General features: G+C 41.1%; 1 protein-coding gene across 1 annotated transcript in view; it reads right to left on the minus strand.

The window, feature by feature from the left end:
- Positions 1–10: 10 nt before the first annotated feature.
- unc13a (unc-13 homolog A (C. elegans)) overlaps positions 11–23032 on the minus strand; it is a 49588-nt gene continuing 26566 nt past the window's right edge. The window contains exons 20-41 of the mRNA XM_072389745.1: positions 21823–21986; positions 21525–21678; positions 21266–21334; positions 20843–20932; positions 20538–20672; positions 18588–18721; positions 18327–18412; positions 17549–17675; positions 17315–17411; positions 16516–16659; positions 16337–16414; positions 15537–15614; positions 14443–14531; positions 14208–14354; positions 13865–13988; positions 10496–10525; positions 9284–9340; positions 9070–9150; positions 8317–8464; positions 3897–3989; positions 3355–3514; positions 11–3261 (exon numbers count right to left, since the gene is read on the minus strand). Of these exons, the coding sequence (XP_072245846.1) occupies positions 2973–3261; positions 3355–3514; positions 3897–3989; positions 8317–8464; positions 9070–9150; positions 9284–9340; positions 10496–10525; positions 13865–13988; positions 14208–14354; positions 14443–14531; positions 15537–15614; positions 16337–16414; positions 16516–16659; positions 17315–17411; positions 17549–17675; positions 18327–18412; positions 18588–18721; positions 20538–20672; positions 20843–20932; positions 21266–21334; positions 21525–21678; positions 21823–21986 (2574 nt within the window). The 3' untranslated portion in view covers positions 11–2972. The remainder of the gene's footprint in view (positions 3262–3354; positions 3515–3896; positions 3990–8316; positions 8465–9069; positions 9151–9283; positions 9341–10495; positions 10526–13864; positions 13989–14207; positions 14355–14442; positions 14532–15536; positions 15615–16336; positions 16415–16515; positions 16660–17314; positions 17412–17548; positions 17676–18326; positions 18413–18587; positions 18722–20537; positions 20673–20842; positions 20933–21265; positions 21335–21524; positions 21679–21822; positions 21987–23032) is intronic.

Below are 23032 nucleotides of genomic sequence, written 5' to 3' on the forward strand. Positions count from 1 at the left end.
TTAATACATATTTATATATTCACAAACAGTTGAAAAATAGAAAATAATGAAAAAAATATCAAAATAAAGGAGACAACAATTGGCAGTTAACATCAAATAAGTATCCGTGCTGGCACAAAACATTTTTTCTTTTTATGTTTTCGTTGTTCCTATCATGCACCGGTTCTGGAAGTACACGACTGGCGCCGCTGCGTGGCCCGGTCAGCTGGACAGAGCGGGACGGATCATGCGTGCCTGTCCGCCTGTGTGCTTTTCTTTGTGCTTCATCTACTTTTGCCCTCAACTTCTGAGTGTGTTCCTGTTCCATGCAACAAACTGATGGCCCAACAGGCAAAATGAGCCTCCTCAGCTAAAGCATCATTGTCAACGGCAGTGAATAAAGAGTTTCGTGGCATTTCCAGCTCTGTGACAGTAATGTACCTGTTTGTCAAAGTTATTAAAAGTCCTCTCTCAATCAAAGACCGTGTTCGCATCGGAGAGTTACATAACATGTTTACATTAGTTTTCATTTGTTGTTTGCACAATGTAAGAATGATATATGATGCCAAGGTGAAAGTCAGAGAACTGGCAGATTACTTACTTGGTTTATAATCAGACCAATTAAGTGGATACATATGGCTTGTTATTCATCTCAAATGTGTACACGGCCCTCCTATGTCTTTCAGTAAGTAGCTACATGTCCAGATTGGGCACCCACCCGATGGAATAACCACCTGCCCAGTCATTCGGCACAAAATTCAAGTCTACAAAAGAGCAGCAAACTTCACTACACACGGTCTGACGTGTCTGTCGTATCTGAGCTATTTACAAACAATCGATCCCTGTTCCGGATTCATTTCCTCCGCATAAGCTCATTTCAGCCTCTCGTCAACTCCACTACAGATTTGATATTTGGCCCATTAAGACACACAGCATTCACCACATATCAGACAAACACTTGTGCTGATATAATTAGAATAATAATCCACCATGTAAACATTATAAGACTGCTTCAAAAATGACTCATCTACATAGAATTTATAGATAAGATGCATAGAGTTCAGTTCTTACACCTTGTTCAAATGAAGGGGAGGAGAAATAGAAAAAAAAAAAAAAAAATCACCCTGTTATTTTTACACTTCGCCTCTTTTTAAGTCTGGAAAATCCCTATCAATCCAAATCCCTTACAGACAATGCAGCAATCTCAGCAGAAGTGGCATTAACAGACATGCAAGATTGCAGATAGTCAATCTAAAACACTTAGTTTCACATGAAAGTGGCTGTAGGTTGAATTGAACTGTTTCGATGATTTTAAACAATGAGTAATTCCTTTAAGCTCTTCGAAAAATTACTGAGAGACAAAAGAAGATCAGAGTAGAAATGTGTTATTACGGGCACAGCAAAGACTCAGTGCTTTTAAATCTTAATGCATTTCTGTACTCTACTGATGAGACTCCATGCCCTCTTTTAAATGTCAGAGCCAGACCTGTTGCGGTCTGGATCTGCAGCCCTTTAGCAGAGGTTCCACTTCCCAATCTGGATTTAGGGACGCAGCAACCTGTAGCTGGATCTTAAAGAGACCACAGGTGCTGGATCACAGGAGATTTGTGCGGGTTTGTAACCCCTGACCTCAGAGAACGTCGCTTTGCATAACGTTTCTCAAGACACTTTTTATTTTTTTTTTAAATCAACCTATACATCAGGGTTTCATTTGGCAATTACTTTTTTTTTTTTCTTAAGAGGAGGTGGCAGTTAATTTCCTCTTCCATAATGCACTGCTGACCCAACCATGATAGAGCTGCTAGGATCCTTGCAGTGACAAACACACTCACTCACTCACACAGAAAAAAACCAAACAAACAAAATGTATAGATAGAAGTTTTGGCAAGAGTAAAAAAAAAAAAAAAACATTTCAAAACAAAAAGAAATCCCCCAAAGTCTGATCTGTTTGTGATGGCTTCTTTCTGTGATTACTCTCTCAGGTAACAGGCAACATGGGCGGCTACATGAGGTCGACATCAGAACTTATTACAAAACACACATAGTGCTCAAACACACTCGCGTGCGCTCATTCTCACACGTATATCTATACATGATATGATGAACCGCAGTGCTTGAAGGTGTGTTTTCGTCAGATTCATCTATTCATACAGTCGTAGTACGCAAACAAACTTACAAGGGTCAACAAGACAGAAGGCATTGAGGGTGTCAGGCAGTGTGCTGTGTTTTACAGGGCAGACGGACAGAAAGACAGACAAGGACAATCTTTCAAGTACCACACGTCCATCTAGTAATCCTGTATCTTTTAGTATATCTTTTTATTTTATATATCTCTATATATGGTGATATATAGAATTATTAAATACAAATATAATCTAGAAGAAGGAAGTAAATAATCTCAAACTATTAAATAAATAGTGCTTTGATCCCCCACCCGATATCTGGAATGTTTGAGGCTGTGCAGCCGTTCTTGCTGTCTATGGACAGTTGGTCCTGTTGTGCTTGGGGCTGGTCTTGGCATATATCAGCGATTATCTGTTGGCACTTGCGGTCCCTTCTCTTAGTGGTCACAAATCAGGGAAGGGGCGAGAAGACGTTGAAAGTACAGGGGAAGGGAGAAAAAGTTAAAAAGGCAGAGAAAAGTTTGAGAGAAAGCCAAAATATTAAAGGCTACAAGATATTACCCTGACCTGTCAAATGAGGTGTGTGTATGTGTGGTTGTCTCCTCTATGACTAGAGGGAAGTAGAAATATGCTCCATGATTAAACTCAACATAGACATTGTTGCTTTTCTTAATAAAAGTGTGTGATGCTTTGCTTTGCACTGTCTTCTCCACTCAAATAAAAGGTATTTACAGCATTGGGTGAGTAGCGACTGTTGTGTTATCTGTGCTTTTACAACACTGGATATTCCAGGCAGGGACAGGGCAGTAGGCTATGATGTCTGACCTTGTCTGAGCTTCAGACGGGACATTTTAAATTCTGCTTCGCCTCTTAGCTGCGGCCCTCCTCTGCAGAGCGCTGGTCCGACTTGAGCTTGACAAACTCCTTGGCCACATCGTCGTTGTTGCGTTGGGAGAGGATGCGCAGGACAGTGAGGCCCGTCTCATCCATGTGGATGCGTTTACCCAGCGGCAGCCAGCAGGCGACGCTGCCCTTTGAGGCCAAGTCCTTCAGCTGCAGGACGGCCATGCCCACCGTGCGGTCCTCTCGGGCAAAGCAGTAGTCCTTCACACACACCTGCAACTCGTAGCACTCGGGACCCACCTCATTGCTCAGGGTGCTACAGAAGCAAGTAAGAGGAACCGGTGTTACACAACCATCTCCACATCACACACTCCTCCTAGAACCCCCGTCATTATCACCAGCTACTCACAAGGTGAAGGTTTCATTGTATTTGGGAGCCCAGCTGTTGTTTTTCGACTTGGTGGCGTACTTTCTCTTCTTGTCGCTCAGGTGAGGGCCAATGATAAAGACCTCCACAAATGGCCGGAAAATTCCCTGCGTCTGCCACCTCAGGTCGTTGGCAGCCACCACTGAGGCAGAGAGGGAAAGAAGAAGAGAGGAAGAGGAGGGACAGTGAGTGGGAAGGCGTGGGTGATTGTGAGAGAGAGACTTGTGGAGAAAATGTGCGACACTGGAGTGATACGAAGGAGTGAATGAACAGGACAATACTGGCTCTCAGTGCTCATATTCAGCTTCTTGGAAAACACAATTATCATGCAACTTTTTGCTAGGTCATATGTTTATTTAGAAGTTTTAAAATTTGCTCAGTTATGGTGGAGGTGAAGCTGTGGAAACGATCAGTATAACTTGATTTGCAACCATTTTTATTTTCGGTGAAACTCTTACTCCCTGTGTCAAATAGTCTTCCTGATTCAGCTTCCAGAAAGAGGATAACATGGTCTTTGCCTTTACCTTTGACTGTGACTTTGTGCTCTCCAGTGTTTGGATGAGTGAAAATCTCCACATGGATGGACACCTCTCCCACAGCATCATCCACACCGGAGCCTGGAAATTGAGGGTTACATTACTACCTTGTATACAAATACCTATAAGACCAAGGAACATTAGTGCTCTAATCACAGACCAAACATTAACAGATGCCACTGTGCTCCCGATACTACCTTCTCCCCCACGTTTTATACAAACATAAAGTTACAGACCAATTCCATTTCAGTTTCACACACTGAACATTGAAAAGGGTTTGGCCTTTCTTTAATCTACCAGGAGGAGATAAGGTACAGCACAGTGACCTGTTTGTGCACATGTTGTGGTCTGAAAGTGGAGAATCATTCAAAGTTGCTATAAGTGGGCATAGATTTTTAACATGCTTTACTTTTAGACACTCAAGCTCCACAGCTACAATTCAGTGAATAGTTTCACTTATTTCTATCATACATTGTTTCAGCCAAATTGTTTCATTCAGCAACACATCCTACATTATGATGAGGAATTTACTTAAAGAAGCAGCCTCTGAACGCATTCAGCAGCTGAGAGAAAAAGTGCCGAATTCAGCATGGAAGTTAATTTGTGCCCACTCATAGATGCATTGTGTCTAAGGATGCAGAGAAGAAGACAGGAGATAAGCTGGAGTAGCTCAACTGACTGTGTGTGTGTCACACCCCCCCCTCCCAACATAGATCAGGTCAGGGCATGCTCAGATGGATACAGACAGGAAGAGATTCATCCATTCTTGGTAAAGACTTATCCAAGCATGGAAGAGGCAGGGTCAAGACAAAGGAGGGCAGTCTGCTCTCAGATCGGTTGGTGAAGAGCAGCACTGCTGATGCCTTTATCACTGAATAGACTGGTTAATCCTCTTCCTAGATGACTCAAATCTGGACTTGGGAACAACCTCAGGTCTGTGGTGTCCTTGGCTCAAAACCTCTATCTGCGGGACTGTTTTAGGACGATGATTAAGACCTATCGCAATGGCTCGAATCAGGCTTTTGTCTGGGAGGGAGATGGGGGACAAATCCTTTCCATGTGTGGTTTTGTGCAGCATGTGAACAAGTGGTTTTTATCCACATAGAAATGCAAAAGGATACAGTGACAGATGGACATTAATCTTTAATGTTTTAATTAGTGTCTTCACTCTATGAACGGTGTCTTTGTGGCGACCACCAGAGGCATGTGTGTGCCTGTGTTTTTAACCAGCCGCCCACTAAACAAGGTGTCTGTGGGAGTTAGACGGCTGAGTGTTCCTGGCGTGCAGCTCTCTGCATCTCTCTAGGGAGCATTATTGGATTGTTGGTGTAGCTGCCAACAGGACCAAAGAGAGCAGCAGTCCTCCATCTGGCCCTGTCTACTCTGTGGAGGACGTCTATGGAAGATGAGAGAGAAACTCAGACTTGAAAAACTGCCGCATTTTCTTCTCTAACAAACACAGCAATCAGAGGTGCACAAATCTTCACCAGAATAGATGTTAAATCTCAGACTCGTCTTGCCACATTGACACACGACTTTCACTTATTTCAGTTACCAATAATCTTGCAGTCTGACAGTTGTCCCTGCCATTGTTGAATAGTCCTTCAACCGCGGACGAGTTCATACTGTGCTTTGCTCCTTCATCCTGCACTAATAATCCACTCTGATGTGGTGGAAAAAATGTGAAATCAGTTTGAACAGAGTTTATTTGCTTCCTTGTTACAGTCAAGGACATTCTGTTTCTAGCAGGAAAGCTGGAGGCACACAGATTTGTTTCCTACATATACAAACTGGAAGACTGAAGCTTGAATGACTTGGGTTTTAACAGTGTTTTAACACATTCTGAAAGGGTTTAGAAACTATCCCAACCTTCGATGGCATTAGCTTTAAAATGAGTATATATTTTTTTTTAAAAACTAAAAAAAAAACATCATTCTCAACATTTTCAATGATTCAGCGTGTAAATCATTTGCAAATCACTACGATTTTTCCTAATACAGACATTTAAACGACAGTCCCAACAGACTACATAAATGTAAAATGTAACCACTATATACCGTTAAAGGTTGAAGCTAAAATGTTTCCCCTAAAAGAATCTGCAGGATGCAACTGGACTGGGGAAATCTAGACATCACAAGTCATGATTACAAATTCAAATTTGAATTAATTTTAATCCTGGTGGAATGAATCAGTCTTCTGTCGCTTTATGCTCCAATCTGTCTGTCATATGATCCAAGAAAGAGAAGCTCAGATGAGCAACTAAAAATCGCTGGTTGGCTGAGTTTTCTTGATGAATTTTTGATAATAGAAAGTTTTTAAAAAAAGATCAAACTCGAATAATGGGCATCTAAATTTCAACATCCAGTGGTCAGTAGTGGTTATATTTCAGAAGTAGTTATTTATCATTGTGTCTCTTTCCTTCCCATATCCCTTCCTTTCTGGCCTCTTTCCACGAGAGAACAACACAACTTAGAGTGTGAAAGACTCACTTTGAACCCCTTTACTGGCGGGTCAACCATGTCACACTCAGCTGTCCGTCTGAGACGACTTTCGACTTTTTACGAACTTGTGTTGCATCAAATAACCGTCAAAGCTTTAAAAAGGGACACCCAAACATTAAGGTGGATGCTTCCAGCTCCAGCACTGCCTGTGCCCATGCGAGAAACAGTCAAATCTTTTTATCTTGATCAAAAATGACAGAGATCAGACCACCTGACCTGAGGGATTATTTCTGGTTGGCTCAGTCTGTGAGGCTTGGATGAGTTGAGCACCCTCTCTCATCACTGCTTTGGGGAGGGAGCTGTGTGGGTGTTTCTTTTATGTTTGTGTGTGATGATACAGCAGGCAAGAGCAGGGAGCCCTCCCAGACAAAACGAACAAACAGTCATCAGCCTCTTGATAATAACTCTACTCCTTGTCATCAGCGCTTTTTTTTAAAAATTTCCAATACAGTGGGAGGGGCAGTTATGCTGAAGAAAGGGGACTTCCTCTGTGGTCCTCGCTGGAGACAGAAAATACTCAGTGCTTCTGCTTCTATGACCTTAAGGGAAGTCTCCGTCAGTCACATTGCTCTGCACAGTCACTCATTTGTTCCCATGTACGCACACTGGCTTTGCCCTCCGGCATCTCTTGGCCACATCATGCTGCATCAGAATTCTTCCACACTTTAGTGCATTTCCATTATTTCTGTCTGATGTCTGCATCTCATGCTTAAGCGTCTGCTCATACATACTGTCCTCGGCGTATGTATTCTGTGCAGCTCTGTGCATACAGACATCAGTGTGTACATCCCATGCATGAATCTATAAAGTTCTTACTGTTGTAATGGGCATGTTTGTACATTTGTGTGTGTTTGAGTGTGCAAAAAGACAGAGAGAATGTGAGAAAAATAAGAGTGCGTTCAGTTGGTGGATTGCATTTGTCTGTTGGGATGAGTTTGAGCAGGCAGGTGGGAGGGGTTCAGGATGCATATGGGGGTTGAAGGGTGGAAGGTGGAGGGAGCTGAGCTTTGGTCTGGAGACTTTCTGGTAGTCCTGCTTGTCTCAGGCCCTCACAGCCTGAATGCCACATACCCTTTTCTGGGTAAACATCCTCACTAGTGGTGAATCTCACCCCCTTCCCGCCGAACACTGGCCCACAGACGGGACAGGAGGAGGGAGTGGACGGAGAAAGGAGAGACATTAAATTGAATTTAAGAGTTACAGAGTGGAAAAACAGACCAACATGTAGAAACATTTACCCTGTTGTGGTTTCAGCTCAGTTGATTTTGTCTTTTTCTTTTAGCAGGAGTGCGGTGGTGGTCTTCCAGCATGCAAAATTTCACACAGATCTATTGCTGTAAAATGCTCTTATGAATGCTTCAAAGGCCTGCATGGCATTTTGCCTTATTAAATTTTAAACGTTCATCCACTGAAATGGCATCCCTCCCAGCGGAGCTCAGGGACGGTGTGTCGGCATCAGTGCCTCCACAAAGATGACGGCTTTTATGTAGCTATTTAATGATGGAACGAAGGCTAAGCAACAGAATCAAAGTGTGAGAGAAAAGAGGGGGTTGGTATTTATTTTTCTCACAGCAAGTAGCTGTCAGATCATGCAAAGACTAGTCTCGATGTTTTCACAGGCTGGCTACCAGGAGACTTTGCATTTTAGAGAAAACGTAGAAAATATTGTGCTGCCACACTTTATGTGCCAAAAAGCACGGGAGACATCCAGGACATATAACTCATCGTTTGGGAAATCTTAACATCAACAGAGAACTGAGAGTGCAGAAACAGAAATACAGTGACCTAAATCAAAGAATAACGTAAGAAGTTAAGCTCACACGAAGCAAATAAAGATACTAGAAAGAAAAGACAACAAAGAGAAAGTCAGAGGGAGCAGTGTGAGAGTAAGTAAATCATTAGATTACCTTGTGCGTTCTGTGACTGTACAAAAGTCTTAATTAGTTTGTCAGTGGCCTGCGTGTAGAGGGACAGCGCATAGTGGAGCGACTGGAGGTCAGGACTCTTCTCCAGGAAGGTCTTCTTCAGACCGACACCACCAGCATGGAAGTATTGCTAAAATACAAAAAGGCAGACAAACAAGCAGAGAAGAGCTGTTTACCTACATCTGACTGCTGGAAGGGATTGAAGCAGAGTAATCATCTGACAGTGTAAGCTATTGTACTGTTGGGTTTACTTTTCAGGAATCCCACTGTTAATTTCATTCACACATTAACCTAGAGCAGCAACACATAATCAATTAATCTATTCAATTAGTCAATTGTCAGAAAATTGGATTCTGTTGGGAGTTTTTCATCATTTTAACAAGCCAATCTAACATTTTTTGTGTCTAGGCTCCAAAAAGTGCAGCTTTTATTTACTATTGGTTAGGTATGTTATTACGTCCCCCGGCATTTCTTGGTGTTTACTGATTTACAGAGCCTCTTATCAATAAATAACTGAAAAGTAATTTTCAAATAATTCCAGTGGGTTAGCCATCGCAGGCACAATACATGGCAGCGAATTAAAATTGATCCGACAAAATTTCCAACTTGTATTTCGTTCCTTATTTCATTCACTCTACATAATGATTTATAAATGTATTCTATATTTCGTACGATTTGCTCTGTATATCATATGTGCTTCTAAATGTAATGTAAGATGTGAAAACATTCCCCTGCCTTGATGGTATCCAGAGCCAGCTCGATCACAGCACATTGCTTGGGTGTTAGTGCCTTGGCCTCCTCACGAACCATGTGCTCCTAAAGATTACAGCAGCAGAGACACAAAGCAAAATGACCAATGTCTCTATTCAATAGTCATTAAGTGGTTAGACACACAGTCTAAAACATGGGAGCCTGACCCAGAGCATAACTGCGTAGAAACATACAATACCTTCAGCTTGGAAAGCTGACCGAGCTCTTTGGCAGCGTTAAAGATGAGCTGTGTGCCCTGGAAGAGACAGAAAGAGAGGAGGAAGAAGAGAGATAGGCAAGAACAGGAAGAAAAGAATTGTTATTATCATGACTGAAAAGGGCAGCACTATACGGCTTAGTGTCACACAGAGGACAGCAACGTTTCTGACAAACACACACACTCATAAATAGTCACTCTAAGCCACTTTACAGATGTCATGGTACTTTTCCTTCAAGTGCTGCTATCACACTTTCTGTTTTATTCATTCCATAAAATCACACTCTGCAGCACAAATACACACAAACAGTACAAAGAGAAGGGAAAGTGGCTCAGCTCGGAGCGAGGGAAGGAAAGTAGATGCAGTCGTGTACTAAAGAACAAACACATACGCACGTGCACGCACACACACACATTCACTTGCGGCAGCTATACAGTTACACTGAGGTGTGTGAAGGGATTTACTGGAGTTTAAGCCTAATGCAATACTCTGGTAAGAGAATCTATCTGTAAGTGCTGCAGACGGCACTTAATATCTTTTTTTTTTTTTTTTTCTTACAGACTTTGACTTAAGATAGACAGTTTTATATTCCACTTCAATAGACTGTAGCTTTCATAGTCCCACAAAAAAGTATACACATTTAGTTATAATTCTGACATTTCCAAGGAATCAGTGCTTGTTCAGGTAATGTAAAAGTAATGCAGCTTTCCTCCACTGCTGGACTCAGGTAAATGGTTAAAAATGTATGCCTCTACAAACAAAGTTTTGTGGATAAATAAAACTGCGTTCCAATCCAGAGTCATCGCTGGCTTGCAGCCTTGCATTAAGCTCAGCTTTTCTGATTTGACTGATGTTACTTGCTGCTCAGGAACTCTCTGTTTCATAACAGCCAGTCCTAAAACAAAAGGGATGCCGATTTAAAATCCAAATCAAATTCACCTAATGTCAAACTTCTTCTGGTTTGCAGTGTGCGCATGTTTTAATCTGTGTCATTGTATAACTTGTAGTTAAACTAGGAGAGAAGGTATTTTTATGACATGCAAACAGTACCACTGAATGTTGCATGAAAGCAGAAGTGGGGAAAAAAACAGTCAATATTTCCACTGCTTTGTCTGACTGAGAGACAGAGACACAGAAAGAAGACGTAGAGGAGAGAGACAAGACACATTGATCTAATGGGGTTTAGTCCTTACATCACTGTGAGAAGCACTCTTCAGCCTCCCCTGGAAAGAGAGCATGTGGTTAATACTTGAAGCAGCGGCCACTCCCTGCTGTCTGAACTCACTCTCACTGGCCAGGTAAGAGTGTGCAACAAAACGTGCATGTGTTGCTTTGCCAAATGTTTGCAAAAAAGACACTTGTCACTGCCAGAAATGTCACCTTTTTCCAGTCAATTAATAATTTTGCTCTCCCCAGCAGAATGTGTATTTTGCATCTCAAAAGGCAGACAAAAATGTTTGACAAATTACTGGCTGGCAAAGCATAATAGAGACATGATGACAAGAGTAATAGGATGCATACAAATATGCAGATGACATATTTGCTTTTTCTGCGGTAAAGGTCCTTTTTCATGATGCATAGATAATCTACGATACAAAAAGGTGTTGAAATTCTGTGGTCAGATTGGAGCCAGGTTGCTTGCACATAGTTTAACATCCTATTTAAGGTCAAAAGAGAAATGGGAATATTAGACATTAAAATTTTAAATAGAACTTAATTTAAAAAAAAACAAAAAAAAAAACGGATTAATTAATTGAATTATATAAAACCCATGACCCAAAGTCTAAATAGTAGTTAAAACTTTTTCGGAAGCACTAGAGTAAATTATCTCTATGGTAACTAAAGCTCATTAAAAAATTTGCTTGCTGTTAGCATACGTTAGCATTACCAAGCTTTATGGCTGCAGTGAGACCAACATTATTCCCCTGTGAACAAACAAACAAAAATCTATTTGAACACTAAAGACGGAAGAATAAACTTTAAAAGTGTAGGCAAGCAGATACCTTTAAAGCTATGCACTTATGCAAGCTTGCTTCTTCCCCCCCTTTCCAGTTTTTATGCAAAGCTGGATTTAGCTCCATATTTAGTGTACAGACATGAAAACTTTGCCAAACTACTTCTGTATTTCTTGGCAAGGGTTTGCAAAAACATTCAAACTCTGTAACACTTTTAAGTGCTATATGATGACTTCTGTCCAAAGTGCCCCTTGGTAAACCTGACACCGCTATGATGTTTGATAAAACATTTTAACAACATCTTAGATCATGTCTGAAAAACAAAATCGCGATCATCATATTTTTAGAAAAAAAACCTTCCAATGTGTCACTATATTCTTACTGTAGTAGGTGCACCAGTTACAATTTACTGCAGGTCAGAATAAATATATTGACGGCTTCAAAGCTAAAATGAATCGCGCTGTTACATCCTGAAGGTGTAAAGAAAAGTATGAATCAAACTAAAAGGTGAACATTAAGGAAGATGTTTCATATTCCAGTTTTAAGACAGTATAGATATTTTAACACATAACACTGAATAAAGGCTGTTTTACCAACAGCAACCCAAACCAATAAACAGCCTTTTATAAAAAGTAACATTCGGAGCATCAGGACTGAGTATAATAGTCAGATTACTCATCATTACAACAGAACATGAAACCAAACCAGGACAGACCAACAGGACAGGTCTGAGGAGACATACAGTGCAGTACAGTGTTGCACGGTATACTGAGAGAGGACTGTGGTGTTGAAATAGATCAGATGCAAGCAACAAACCCACAGTAACGGGTAGGAGCGCAGGACAGAGCTCAAACAGGTAGGAAAAGTGAGGACAGTGTAGGAAGAGGATTAGAGGGGGCAAAAGAGACGGATTGGAGGTGGGTTAGGACACCAGATACCAAGCCACCGAGAGATCAGAGTCACCCCACCAGAGTCCCAGTAACAGGACACAATGCATGAGAAGAAACAAGGCAACACCAGACGCAAAAGAGGAGTACCACTTCCTGTTTGAGGAGAGGAAGAAGAGACAGCAGAAAAGGGAGCATTGGTTGGTGAACATCGCTGAAGGGGGTGTGGGACCTATCAGAACGAGTTAGGAATGCACCATGCTTCTGCCTTCTCAATGAGAAACAGAATCGGAGGAGAGATGGGACAGATCAGAGAGCTGGGGTTGTGAGAAAGGGGAGTATGTGGGGAACAAAACAGGGGAAGAACAGGGGCAGCCACATATAGCAGAGAATCGACCACCGTGGACTGACAGACAGACAGACACGCAGGAGTGCTGTACTTACAATCATCTGTGGAGGGAGAGCGGTGGGAGCAGGATGTAATAGTAATCACAACAACAACAACAACCAGAGAGAAGGGTCAGTCAAGCTGCAAAGAGCCGCACATCAATCAAAAACACAAGTCTGGGCCCCAGGGCTGGAACCACATTGTCCAATTGACACCTGACTGGAGCCTTGACTGAGTGCAGGTAGAGAACTGAGCAGGCAGTCATAACTAACTTAGTTTACTGCAGCGAAATCTCGGTCTTACATAATAGAATTTATAGTTCAAAATTTCACAGCAACTTCAATTAAAGTAATTATCCCAGAGACAAACATATGACCATGGTGTTCATTATTTCATTTTACTGTTTTCTCTTGCATTCTTTCTTTTCTCTTTTCTGGAAAGGCTGCCCTCCTGGACCGAACCAGTAGTTGTAATAATGCAAAGTACTGTGCATGATAAATAGAGATTTCACTTTATTAGCAGTGATATGAGGCTCTTTAGATAATAACCAAACATAAATAACATGTATATAAAAAACAAAAGAAAAAAACAAAAGAAACAACAAGAGGCTGCTTTCCATAATGTATGAGTCTTTTGGAAAGTGGGCCAGATCCTCAGGGCAAGGAAATCTCTGCCAATCTGTTGTGAGTTACTCATAAAGCAGGAATCTCTCCAAATAATTGTTGTCTGACATACTGGAGAGCAGCCATGAACTGATGTTAGAATGATATGGTGCAATCCTTTTTTTTCCTTTTGCTTTATTCTAAAGGGTTTCACCTTTGATTGCTTGAATGAATGAAGGCACTGGGGGGCAATGTTGAATATGTTGACTGTAGGGGCTCAGAAGAGAATCAGATGGCATGTCAATGTTAAGTACAAGCGGTTTGACCCTTGTTTATACAAGAGCCACTTTAACTGCAACACACACAAAATGTCTGCCTTTATATTCACTTTCCCTGTTTGCCACCTCCTGCTCCCTCTTTGTTTGACGCTGCCTTGGTAGTTTGTGCATGTGTAGGCTTACGTGTGCTACATGGTTTGTGTGCTGTCTGCTTTATGTTGTGGCGCTGTTCATAGAACCATTTAGTCTGAAAACGTTTGCTGGATAGTGATGCAAATGTTTAATGTCTGCATATGCATATTTATCCAATTTAAAAACCCTAACTAGGTGTCGGTGTTTAGCAGGCCGTTTATATTGTATGCATCTGTATACATACAATACACATGTATAGATACACATATATATGTATATAAGACTCTGTTCATGCACCAATAATTGTGTTGTGCTCTCACCGTTTGGTCTGTGAGTGGCGGCAGGACAATGGTCTTCTCCATGGTGTTCATCACCAGCTTCCACAGCTCCTTCAACACACGTTTCAGCACCGTCTTCTCACAGATCTTAGCAAACAAAGTCAGGCTGACAGAAGGAGGGGGATACAACAAAGAGCGAAGAGATATACCCAAGAAAGGCTTGTGAGAACAGCACAAAAACTCAGATTTTTGCTTTTCTGACTCTCCAAGCAGCTTGAATCCACACGTCAGTAAAATCAAGTAGAAATTTCTCTCAAAAGTATGAGAGTTGCTGCGTGTGGATCGCTCATCTTTTACAATCAACTGAAATGCCATATTGCCTTACTTGCTGTCCAGAAACTCCATGATTGGCTGCAGGACATTGTCGGCATCTTGGGCCACACTGCTGGCATTTCCTACATTTGACGTTCCCTTCACTTGAGCCAAGATGTCTCCCATCTGCTTCACATTCTCCTCAATATGAGGCTGGAAACTATACAGGAGAAGATGCATCTCTTCAGGATTCATGCACTGCAAATACGTAGTTTGCAGAGTATGTTTATGAGCGAGTGAGTTTCTACCTGACGGCAAAGACCCTGCTCAAATCGTCCATGACGTTGTTGAGCTTGACCTGCAGATCTTTCAGGAAATCACTGGCTTCCACACAGAGCTAAATTACAAACATGAAAACACACACACAAACATATCTGGATTGCTCAAATTCTTAAATACTGTACAAAAATGTACAGCTGTAGGAAACATGCAGTTCAGCAAGGCACAGTCAAAGAGTTTTAAAAGTCCCTCTGAATAAATTTAGATGTTTAGATCAGTTTAGATGATGATTGTAAAAAACAAACACATTTCTACTGGAAACAACAATTACTTCTTTAAAGCAAACAAATGAAAAGGTAAAGAAAACAATTTTTTTTCCTATTACGGCGCCCCCTAATGATCAAATGTCTTTTGTTTGTGCTCCCTCAAAATAGGATTCCAAGTAAAGCCCCGAACACGGCTACTTTGTTAATTCCACTTCGTCTGGATTTCTCACCATTAATCCGCCACTCCTGTACATTCTGACCATTCACAAAGCAGTTACACTGGTTTTGTGCCATTTCCCATCATCCATATAATATGTGAAACATTTATTCAATATGTACAGATGTGAGACTCACCTGCTTTGGTTATAAACTAGCATAAGTTCTACTTTAAGATTCTTCTCAACTGAATTTGTTGGCTCAGTCATTATGGTTAAAGCTAGCTAAAACCTGGTTCTGTGGGATCTCAATTCCAATGCCAATCCCAGGTCTATGTGCAAACTTCGGCTTTGGTAAACCAACCTGTTGCTGATACAAGGCATCACTTCCTGTTCGGTGAAATCCGTGTCAAAAATCCCTGCCACGGATTTTCTGAAATTTGGTCTGGAGAGCGACAATTTTTGTGTAAATCGGGAAAATGTGGCAGCAGCTGACTTCATAGTGTTGAACTTGACACGATCCAAGTGCCTCATGTTTGAAATTGGGCAAATGGTTTTAAAGTTATTTGCAAGAATGCACCTCCATCTCCGACTCACTGCGCGTATTCACTTAGAAAACGTGAAACTTGGTTAATAAAATTGGGGATCTAAGCTAGTCACAAATATGGACAGCTTTTTGTAATTAAATACAGAATTACTCACGTCTTTTCCACCCATGGCCTCAAACATCTTCTCCAACTGAACCCTCAACTGTTGGATGTTGTTAATCAGAATGCAGGGCTGAGAATAAGAAGACACCAGTACATTTGAAAAAAGATCTTTTAAAACATTTCAGACAGACCTGCTTATCTACACAACCACTGACAAAATGAAAGAAATCATCAGACTTGGAGGATGTTCATTCAGTTTTGTCATATTGTTAAAACAAAAAAACAGATATGACAAAAAAATATTTCATTCAATAATAGAACATTCTGGCTTTGTAAAACATACCTGAAAATTCTAAGAATTTTAATTTTTTTTTTAATTCCTTTCCCAGATCAGGTACAGCAAAAGAAATACAGATTTACTCAATTGTGAGGGAAAATGATGGAATTATCATAGAATTTGCATTTCTGAACAAGTCTAAATATGCGCATGAGTGTGGCAAAAGATGTTGGCCGTTCCCAGTCAGCTGTGACCACAAATGTGGAGCAGGTACAAACAAAATGAGAGGGTTGTAAAAGGAAAACATACGGGTTGACCAAGGAACACGTCAAATCGAACTCAACATGTAACAGTAACGTGCCTTGAGAACAGAGACTACCCCACAAAATTAATTAAACATAAATGGGGAGAAACAGGAGTTACTGTTTGTGACAGAACTGTAGGAAACCCGCAGAAGGAAATGAGCACCGTCCAAGTGTTGTGATACCACCATTTTTGTACATTTGAAACAGTGTTTTGCTAAATCAATTACAAGGGACTGAAAGGCTCATACAGAGGTTCACCATTCCACTCACCACTTTCTCCATGGAGACATAGTTGGCAAAACACTTGGAGATAATATCAGCATAGGACAGAAGGACATTGCTGATGGTCTGGAGAAAAGAGCAAAACAGGAGCATATGGAGTTCTCTTTGTTGTATCTTGACTTTAGCCGTGATGATCAAGCTTCTAATTACGACGGCATTAAACCTACCTTGGCAAATCGCTTCATGTAGTGTCCAACAATCTGCGGGTCTGGACACTCTAACTTCCTGATGATCTCAAAGCTCTGGTTGAGCTGGGAAAACACGTCCACCACCGAACAGGAGAAAAGAGCATGTTCTGATGTGACCTGGAACTGCAGGGCAGAAAACATGTACAGGGACATTAAACTAGGGGGGATATAGGGGATAAGCTGAAGAAAGGGTTAAATTTAGCAGAGAGGAAATGGGTTTGGGTAGCAGGTGAGAGTCTGGGATTCAGTAAAGGTGAAGAAAACATGACTTTTTGTCAAACTAAGACCATGTAGACAGAACATGTCAGACTGTTAGATGGGATTCTGGTGACAGGTGTGAGCTCCTGTCTGTCTCCTAGTAATAGGCTGCTGGTTAGCATCTGGTCCCAAATTGGCAAGAGGTGAGTGTGTAGGTGCAACTCAGGGGAGTCTGGGTAATGAGGTAAGGACAAAACTCAACACTCTAGAATAAGGCCATTAATTCACAACATCCTGCTGTAGAAGGGCCATCTTCCTCTTTAAGCTCACACATGTTGTTTTTTAAAACAGTCTACGTCTGTGTTGCTGCCGTGTGTGCTTCTACTGACTGACTGAAGCAGGCAAGAGGAGGCAGGCGGGTGCGTGGGAGGCAGAGCAGTGGGGAGGACAAAACTTTGGGTGACAACCATGAGTTAGACAGAGGAGGCACAAAAGGATGGATTACAGTAATCCTGCCTGAGCAACAACAGCGCTTCCAACGCACTGAGGGGCAGATAAGGAAAAAGCTGGAAACTTTTACCCCATCTTTTTTGTCTCTTTCCAAAGCACCGTGCAGAAAGTCGCGAGAGACTTCTTCGTTTTCGTCCAGCCACTGGATGACAAATGGCTCAAACCACCTGTAGAGAGCAGCAGTTCATAAATCAGCAAACCACAATGCCAACATGGTCTTTTAAAATTATTATTTTTTTTTACTTCTTCATTTTCTGTTTTCTAGATTTGCGAGTGTGTCTTTGCAAAACAAGATGCTACTCACGCAGGATACTCAGGCACTCTGCTCTTGAAGAAGGGCAGGTCTTTGCAATATTCGTTGTACAGCCACTTCACCTTGAAATGCAGGTTCATGTAATCTGCACTCTTGCACAAGCGGTTTTTTTCATGTTCTTAAAAAAAAAAAAAGAGCAGAAGATCGAGCACATAAATCCATGAGGAGCTTGGGTTTGACCTCTCCTTCTGTGGTTACCACAGATGTGATGTGTGTTGTACAAAGATGCAGCGAACCGTTTTCTGACACACACAGACCCGCTGAGAAAAGCGGATCTTTTTTAAGTTCACGGTCACATTTGCACACAGAGGAGAGCAACCGTGGCAACGACTGATATTCTTACGAAGTCTTTAAAACAATGATAACTTATAACAATTTTTTCAACTACTTTAGATGAAAATATGTCTAATGTAAGTTGTGTGTGATTGTGTACATGGGATAACATGAGACTAACTGTGGACCTTTGCATGATCTATGGCACATTTTATTCAGTAGAGTCAAACAGGTTTTTTACTGACTATATCAGCATAGATTAACTCATAGGAAGCCCCACGAATGCGTAGTGAACACTACACCTATGCTCCTTACATACAGTGAGTACTTAAAAATAACACCTTAGAAATCAAACTAAACAGACTGCATTATACAGTGTTTTTTTAAAAACTTTTCATGGTTATAAGTGCATGCAGTTCTTAAATGACAATATATTTGTCAACATGAACACCCGTATAACAAGCCCACTTAGTTCAGAAGACTGATTTACACTCACCTTCCATAGCGTACTTCATATCCTGAGCAAACAGGTTCCACATCACTTCAGCACTGATTTTTCCCACATTGAGCTCCTGGGGAAATCTTGATGGATAAGGAGAATGTATATGAAACAGAGCAAGTGGATGAAAGCCTGAGCGTGTGGTTTTAGAGGTACTAACAGAAATAGTGAAAAATTGCATGACCTGAAAGTGTCATAAACAGGACCTTTAGTCAAATTTGAAAGGTTTTAGGATATAAAGAAAACATTGATACATACTGATTTAGACAGGGAGTGTAAGAGTTCTTGTCCTCCTCGATGATAGAGACAATAAGTGTGATTAGTTTGGACCAGAAGTCCAGATTCTTGATGCTGGGTCCCTGCTCCTCTGGAGGTACAGCACCCTGCTTAGCCTGGAAAAACACAACCAGAGTCACTGTGGAGGTTAATACTTCCTTTGACTTTTTTTTTTAGAAATATTTGCATGCTTTCCATTTCTTTCCTATCTGTAAAACATGCTGAGAAGATCAGCAAAGTTTGCAAACACTGCTGAGCCGCAAAGTTTGCAGATACCTGTATTTTGAACCCCCTGTCAGTGAGATCAAGTATCAGATCAAGTATCAGATTGATACAGATGAGATCTGTATCAATTAGTTGTTTCCATGTTTGCTAGCAGGATTACTCTGGATGCTAAGGTTTTGGATGTACATGAAAAATTGAGCATAGGTCAATTAGGGCATAAGTCGATTACCAACCAAATTTAGAAGTATGGTCTGAAGGATATCTTGAACAATCATTCAGGAAAATTAGTTTTCCCATCAACAGACTTCTTTTTCCCTCATGGAACAGGCTGGAAGATGACGACACCGTGATTCATCAGGCTAAACTTATGAAAGAGTGGTTCAGGGAGCGTGAAACACCACAGAGTTCAAACCACAGAGTTCAAACCTTTACGTCATTGAGAGGTTTCTCTTCAAGACACAATGCAATATAGCGGTATTTGGTGAGGTACCTAATATGCTTTACCTAGGAAATATTCAGCTGTATTTTCTCTACTGCAGACCAATTACCTACTTATTAAAAGTGGGAATTCTTGTTGCGGAGTGCTTGTTTGTATTTTCTCTACCAGCTTCTTTAATGTCATGATATATTCCACCAAAGTTAAGGAAAAATGTTTAAGAAAAGGCATTGGAGTTCCTTTTTTGACAATTCCACTGAACCACATGTCTGAGAGCCTTTTATGTGTTTGTTGGCCTTCTGTGTCAGCCTTTTTTAAGTCTCTGTATGGTTTTATTGAAGTTACTTTAGCTAATTTGACCTTTTGGAGTCCAGATTCTCCATTATGGTTCTGTTCTGAAACAACAACAACAACCTCCAGTACTGAAAGAGATAATCAATGAATCAAATAATTCAATGAGAAATGTTGTTAATTAAAAAACTACTGAACATGAACAGCTTTAAACTGGCCCAGAATGACTTCTTTGAATGAGTTGAAAATTTGCTGTTCGACAAAAAAAGCTGCAGGGATTGAAGAGTGAAGAATGATCTTGCAGACACCTCAGATAAATATTGCCACGTCCCTCGGGATGAAATGTCTTACTCAAAGGGAAAAAATATTGTTTGAAATTCGCAGGGGAGTCTGAAGTGGTTGGTGCTTTAATGAGGGCTTCAAGCAAGTTTAAGAGAACTCTGCTGAAATTCATTGCAGGAATGATGGATGGCAGAGCCTGACCTTCCCAGACTACAAAGATGATGAGAACTCAACCCACACAAGCATTCGTATACATGCCTAAGAAGATACTCTACTAACGAGGACTAATCTTTCTGTTCTTTGGGTTGAGGCTAAACCTCCTGGTCAACTTATAAAACTCATAAATCAGTGAGTCAGAGAGACTACACCAAAGTGGAACTAAAGAAAATGTTCACAAATTTATTGTAAAACAGCAGACTGACACGTAACTTTCTAGTTATCATCCTGAAAAATCTTCCTCTAAATGTTAAAAACGTGTTTGCAATGGCTTTATTTTAATATATCTGTCTATCACTTGTTACTGTGCCAGTCTTTTTCTGTAAAAAAAAAAAAACAGGCTTTAGTGCTTGCCTCTACATACAGTACATACATCATTTTAATGCTTTCCATCTACTTTTATGTTTTGGCAAGGACAAAAACAGAGATGCGCACGGACACACATCTAAACACACATTCAGTCCTGTGCTGCTGCATCTTACCGGGTCTGTTTGGTACTCGCGACTGTAGAGCTCATGACAGTTATTAAAGATGTACTCATAGGTGGAGTTGAGGCAGGCTTTAACGCAGTCCTTCACTACCTGACTGGCTCTCGGTGGAGACTGGAGTTCTTGGACCTAAAAGCACAAATAAAAGGAGACAAAACACAGAAAATAATCACGTTCGATATCTCGCACGTGGAACACGGGGCACTAAATGTCAGTCTGAGTGGTTGGTGTAGTCGATTATATGCAGAGGAAAGCTCGAAAAACAAACTGACAGATGAGGACGGTGGAAGAGACTGTACCTTCATTCTGAAGAAGGTAATACTGGTCAGGAGGTCTACCGTGGACTTGAGGTCCTGCAGCCTCTCAGGACTGCTGGCTGGGAAGTTGTTCTGCGGTGAGATGAAAGAAAAATATTAACTACAGTGAGCCATGACACATGGCTTTACATCCACCCTTGTCCCGTGTGTCCATGGACAAGATCCAGCATGGTCAGACAATCTTCACTATCTTGTCTTACTGTGTGGGTGTGCAGAGTTTCTTGAGTGCGTCTGTGTATGTTTCAGAGAAGCTGCAAATTCTAAATAACATGTCAACCTCTTTTGTTTATAGTGTTTCTCACAAAGGGAGATCTATAAGAACAAAAACTAATAAAAATCTGATTTTACTGAATACAATAGAGAGGTTAATGTGAGTGTGCACAGTGAGATGAAAAGCAATCTTACTCGGTACATGGACAGGTCGATCCTCAGAGAGTTGTGCAGCTGATCTAAAAGTTTCACGAATCGCTCTTTCTGTGGGTCACAACGATACATCATTGAGTCCGTTATTCAAAAATAACAGACAATCTCCATTGATTGATATCAAAGTTCAGGTTATTTAGCAACAAGACAAGAAGAAAACACATTTAATGACTAAACCTGTTCATTATAGATCTGTTGAATGAATGTAGTGACTCTCTTAAATGTATCGACAGTGCCTCACCCCAAAATTCGAAGCAGCAAAGCGGTCAGATGCGGATACATTGTTGGTTGCCTGGGTGGTGTGTGCGTAGTAGGCATTGATGTTGGCCAGCAGGGTGCTCATCACAGCGGGCACTCCCGGGCACATGTACTTAGATGACAAGCAGGCAAAGTGGCTGCAAATGAGGGACAAACATGTAAGTAAAATATGGATATTAGTAAATGAAAGCAACTAGCACTAAACTCAAGCACGCTGGGTACTGTCCAAAAACAGCGACACAACGGTGGGAGTTTTTTTTCTTTTTTTAGATGTAACATACGTCATGGCCTGGTAGATGGACTCCACTCCATAGCGCATGGCAAACTCATCTACTATCTCCTGGGGAGTCTCCTCAAAGTAGACTTTCCATGCATCATCCCCTTTAGCATCGGGGATCTTGACCACACCATTATTCTGGATATCGGTCACATAATGGAAGAGGTTCTATAGCAGAGAAAACAAACGAGAGATGAGAGAGGGGAAGGCGGGAGGGAGAGAAGAAATGCAGAGAAATCAAAAGAAAAATAAACATAAAAGACAAAAATATAGAATAAAGGTTTAAGATTACATTTTTTTGTATCGTCTTCAGTTGTAATCACATTTTGAAAAATCCCAAAAAACTAAAATTGCACAAAGAGCTCATTATAAACTCTCAGTCCATAGAGTCTGTTGGCTGCGCTACATGAAAAGACATAAAACTACGTTACGGGACCAGCACAAGACATTGTCTCGACCATAAAACATTACATCACTATAAAACACTATGAGCGGGGTTATGGGCACTTATGTGGAGCAATAAAAGTGGGCATTTGTCAGTTAAGGTTCAGCTAATATGCTCTGTGGAGTAATGAGCCGAGGTAATGACTCCATACAAATCTGTGACTGGTCTACAATCAATCAGCAGTTTTCTGCACTGACCCAGAGCAGAAATGTGTCTGATGTCTTTGCTGTTGGTAGTGGTACTTATCTTTGTAGAGTAAAGCAAACTTCACAGAGTATTAACTTGGAATGGATCAATTACGGAAGTAACCAACTGTGAGGTAAATCAGCCTGTTTACCATGGCTCATTTGGTAAACTAAGCAAAGAAATACACACACATGCACTGAGGGGAAGGAAAAGAGGGGTTCTGGTAAGGCTTTTCTCACCATCAGGGAACATCTTTGGTTCTCATTGATACACCAGCTCTGCGCATTTTGACCAAAAAAATTTGTTGGGTGAGAACATGAAATATTGTTCCCCCATGAGAATCAGATGCCAGTTGGATTTGAATGAAAACAATGGTACTGACATGAGGAGTAGGCGTCTACTAAACCTGTTAAAACATACAAGTAAAACAGCAAGGAAGTGTGTTGCTAATTCATCTGAAGACTAACCAAACTTTTAGCTTCTACTTTTGACATCTGAGGGGAAAGCAAGCTATATGCTGAACTGGTGTGGCAAAGCAGAACCAAACTGGTCCCCTTGTGGTTGAAAAGCTCTGAGTGTGACA

Source organism: Leuresthes tenuis, unplaced genomic scaffold (assembly GCF_036924035.1).
Source record: "Leuresthes tenuis unplaced genomic scaffold, fLeuTen1.0.hap1 SCAF_7, whole genome shotgun sequence".
NCBI classification, from domain to species: Eukaryota; Metazoa; Chordata; class Actinopteri; order Atheriniformes; family Atherinopsidae; genus Leuresthes; species Leuresthes tenuis.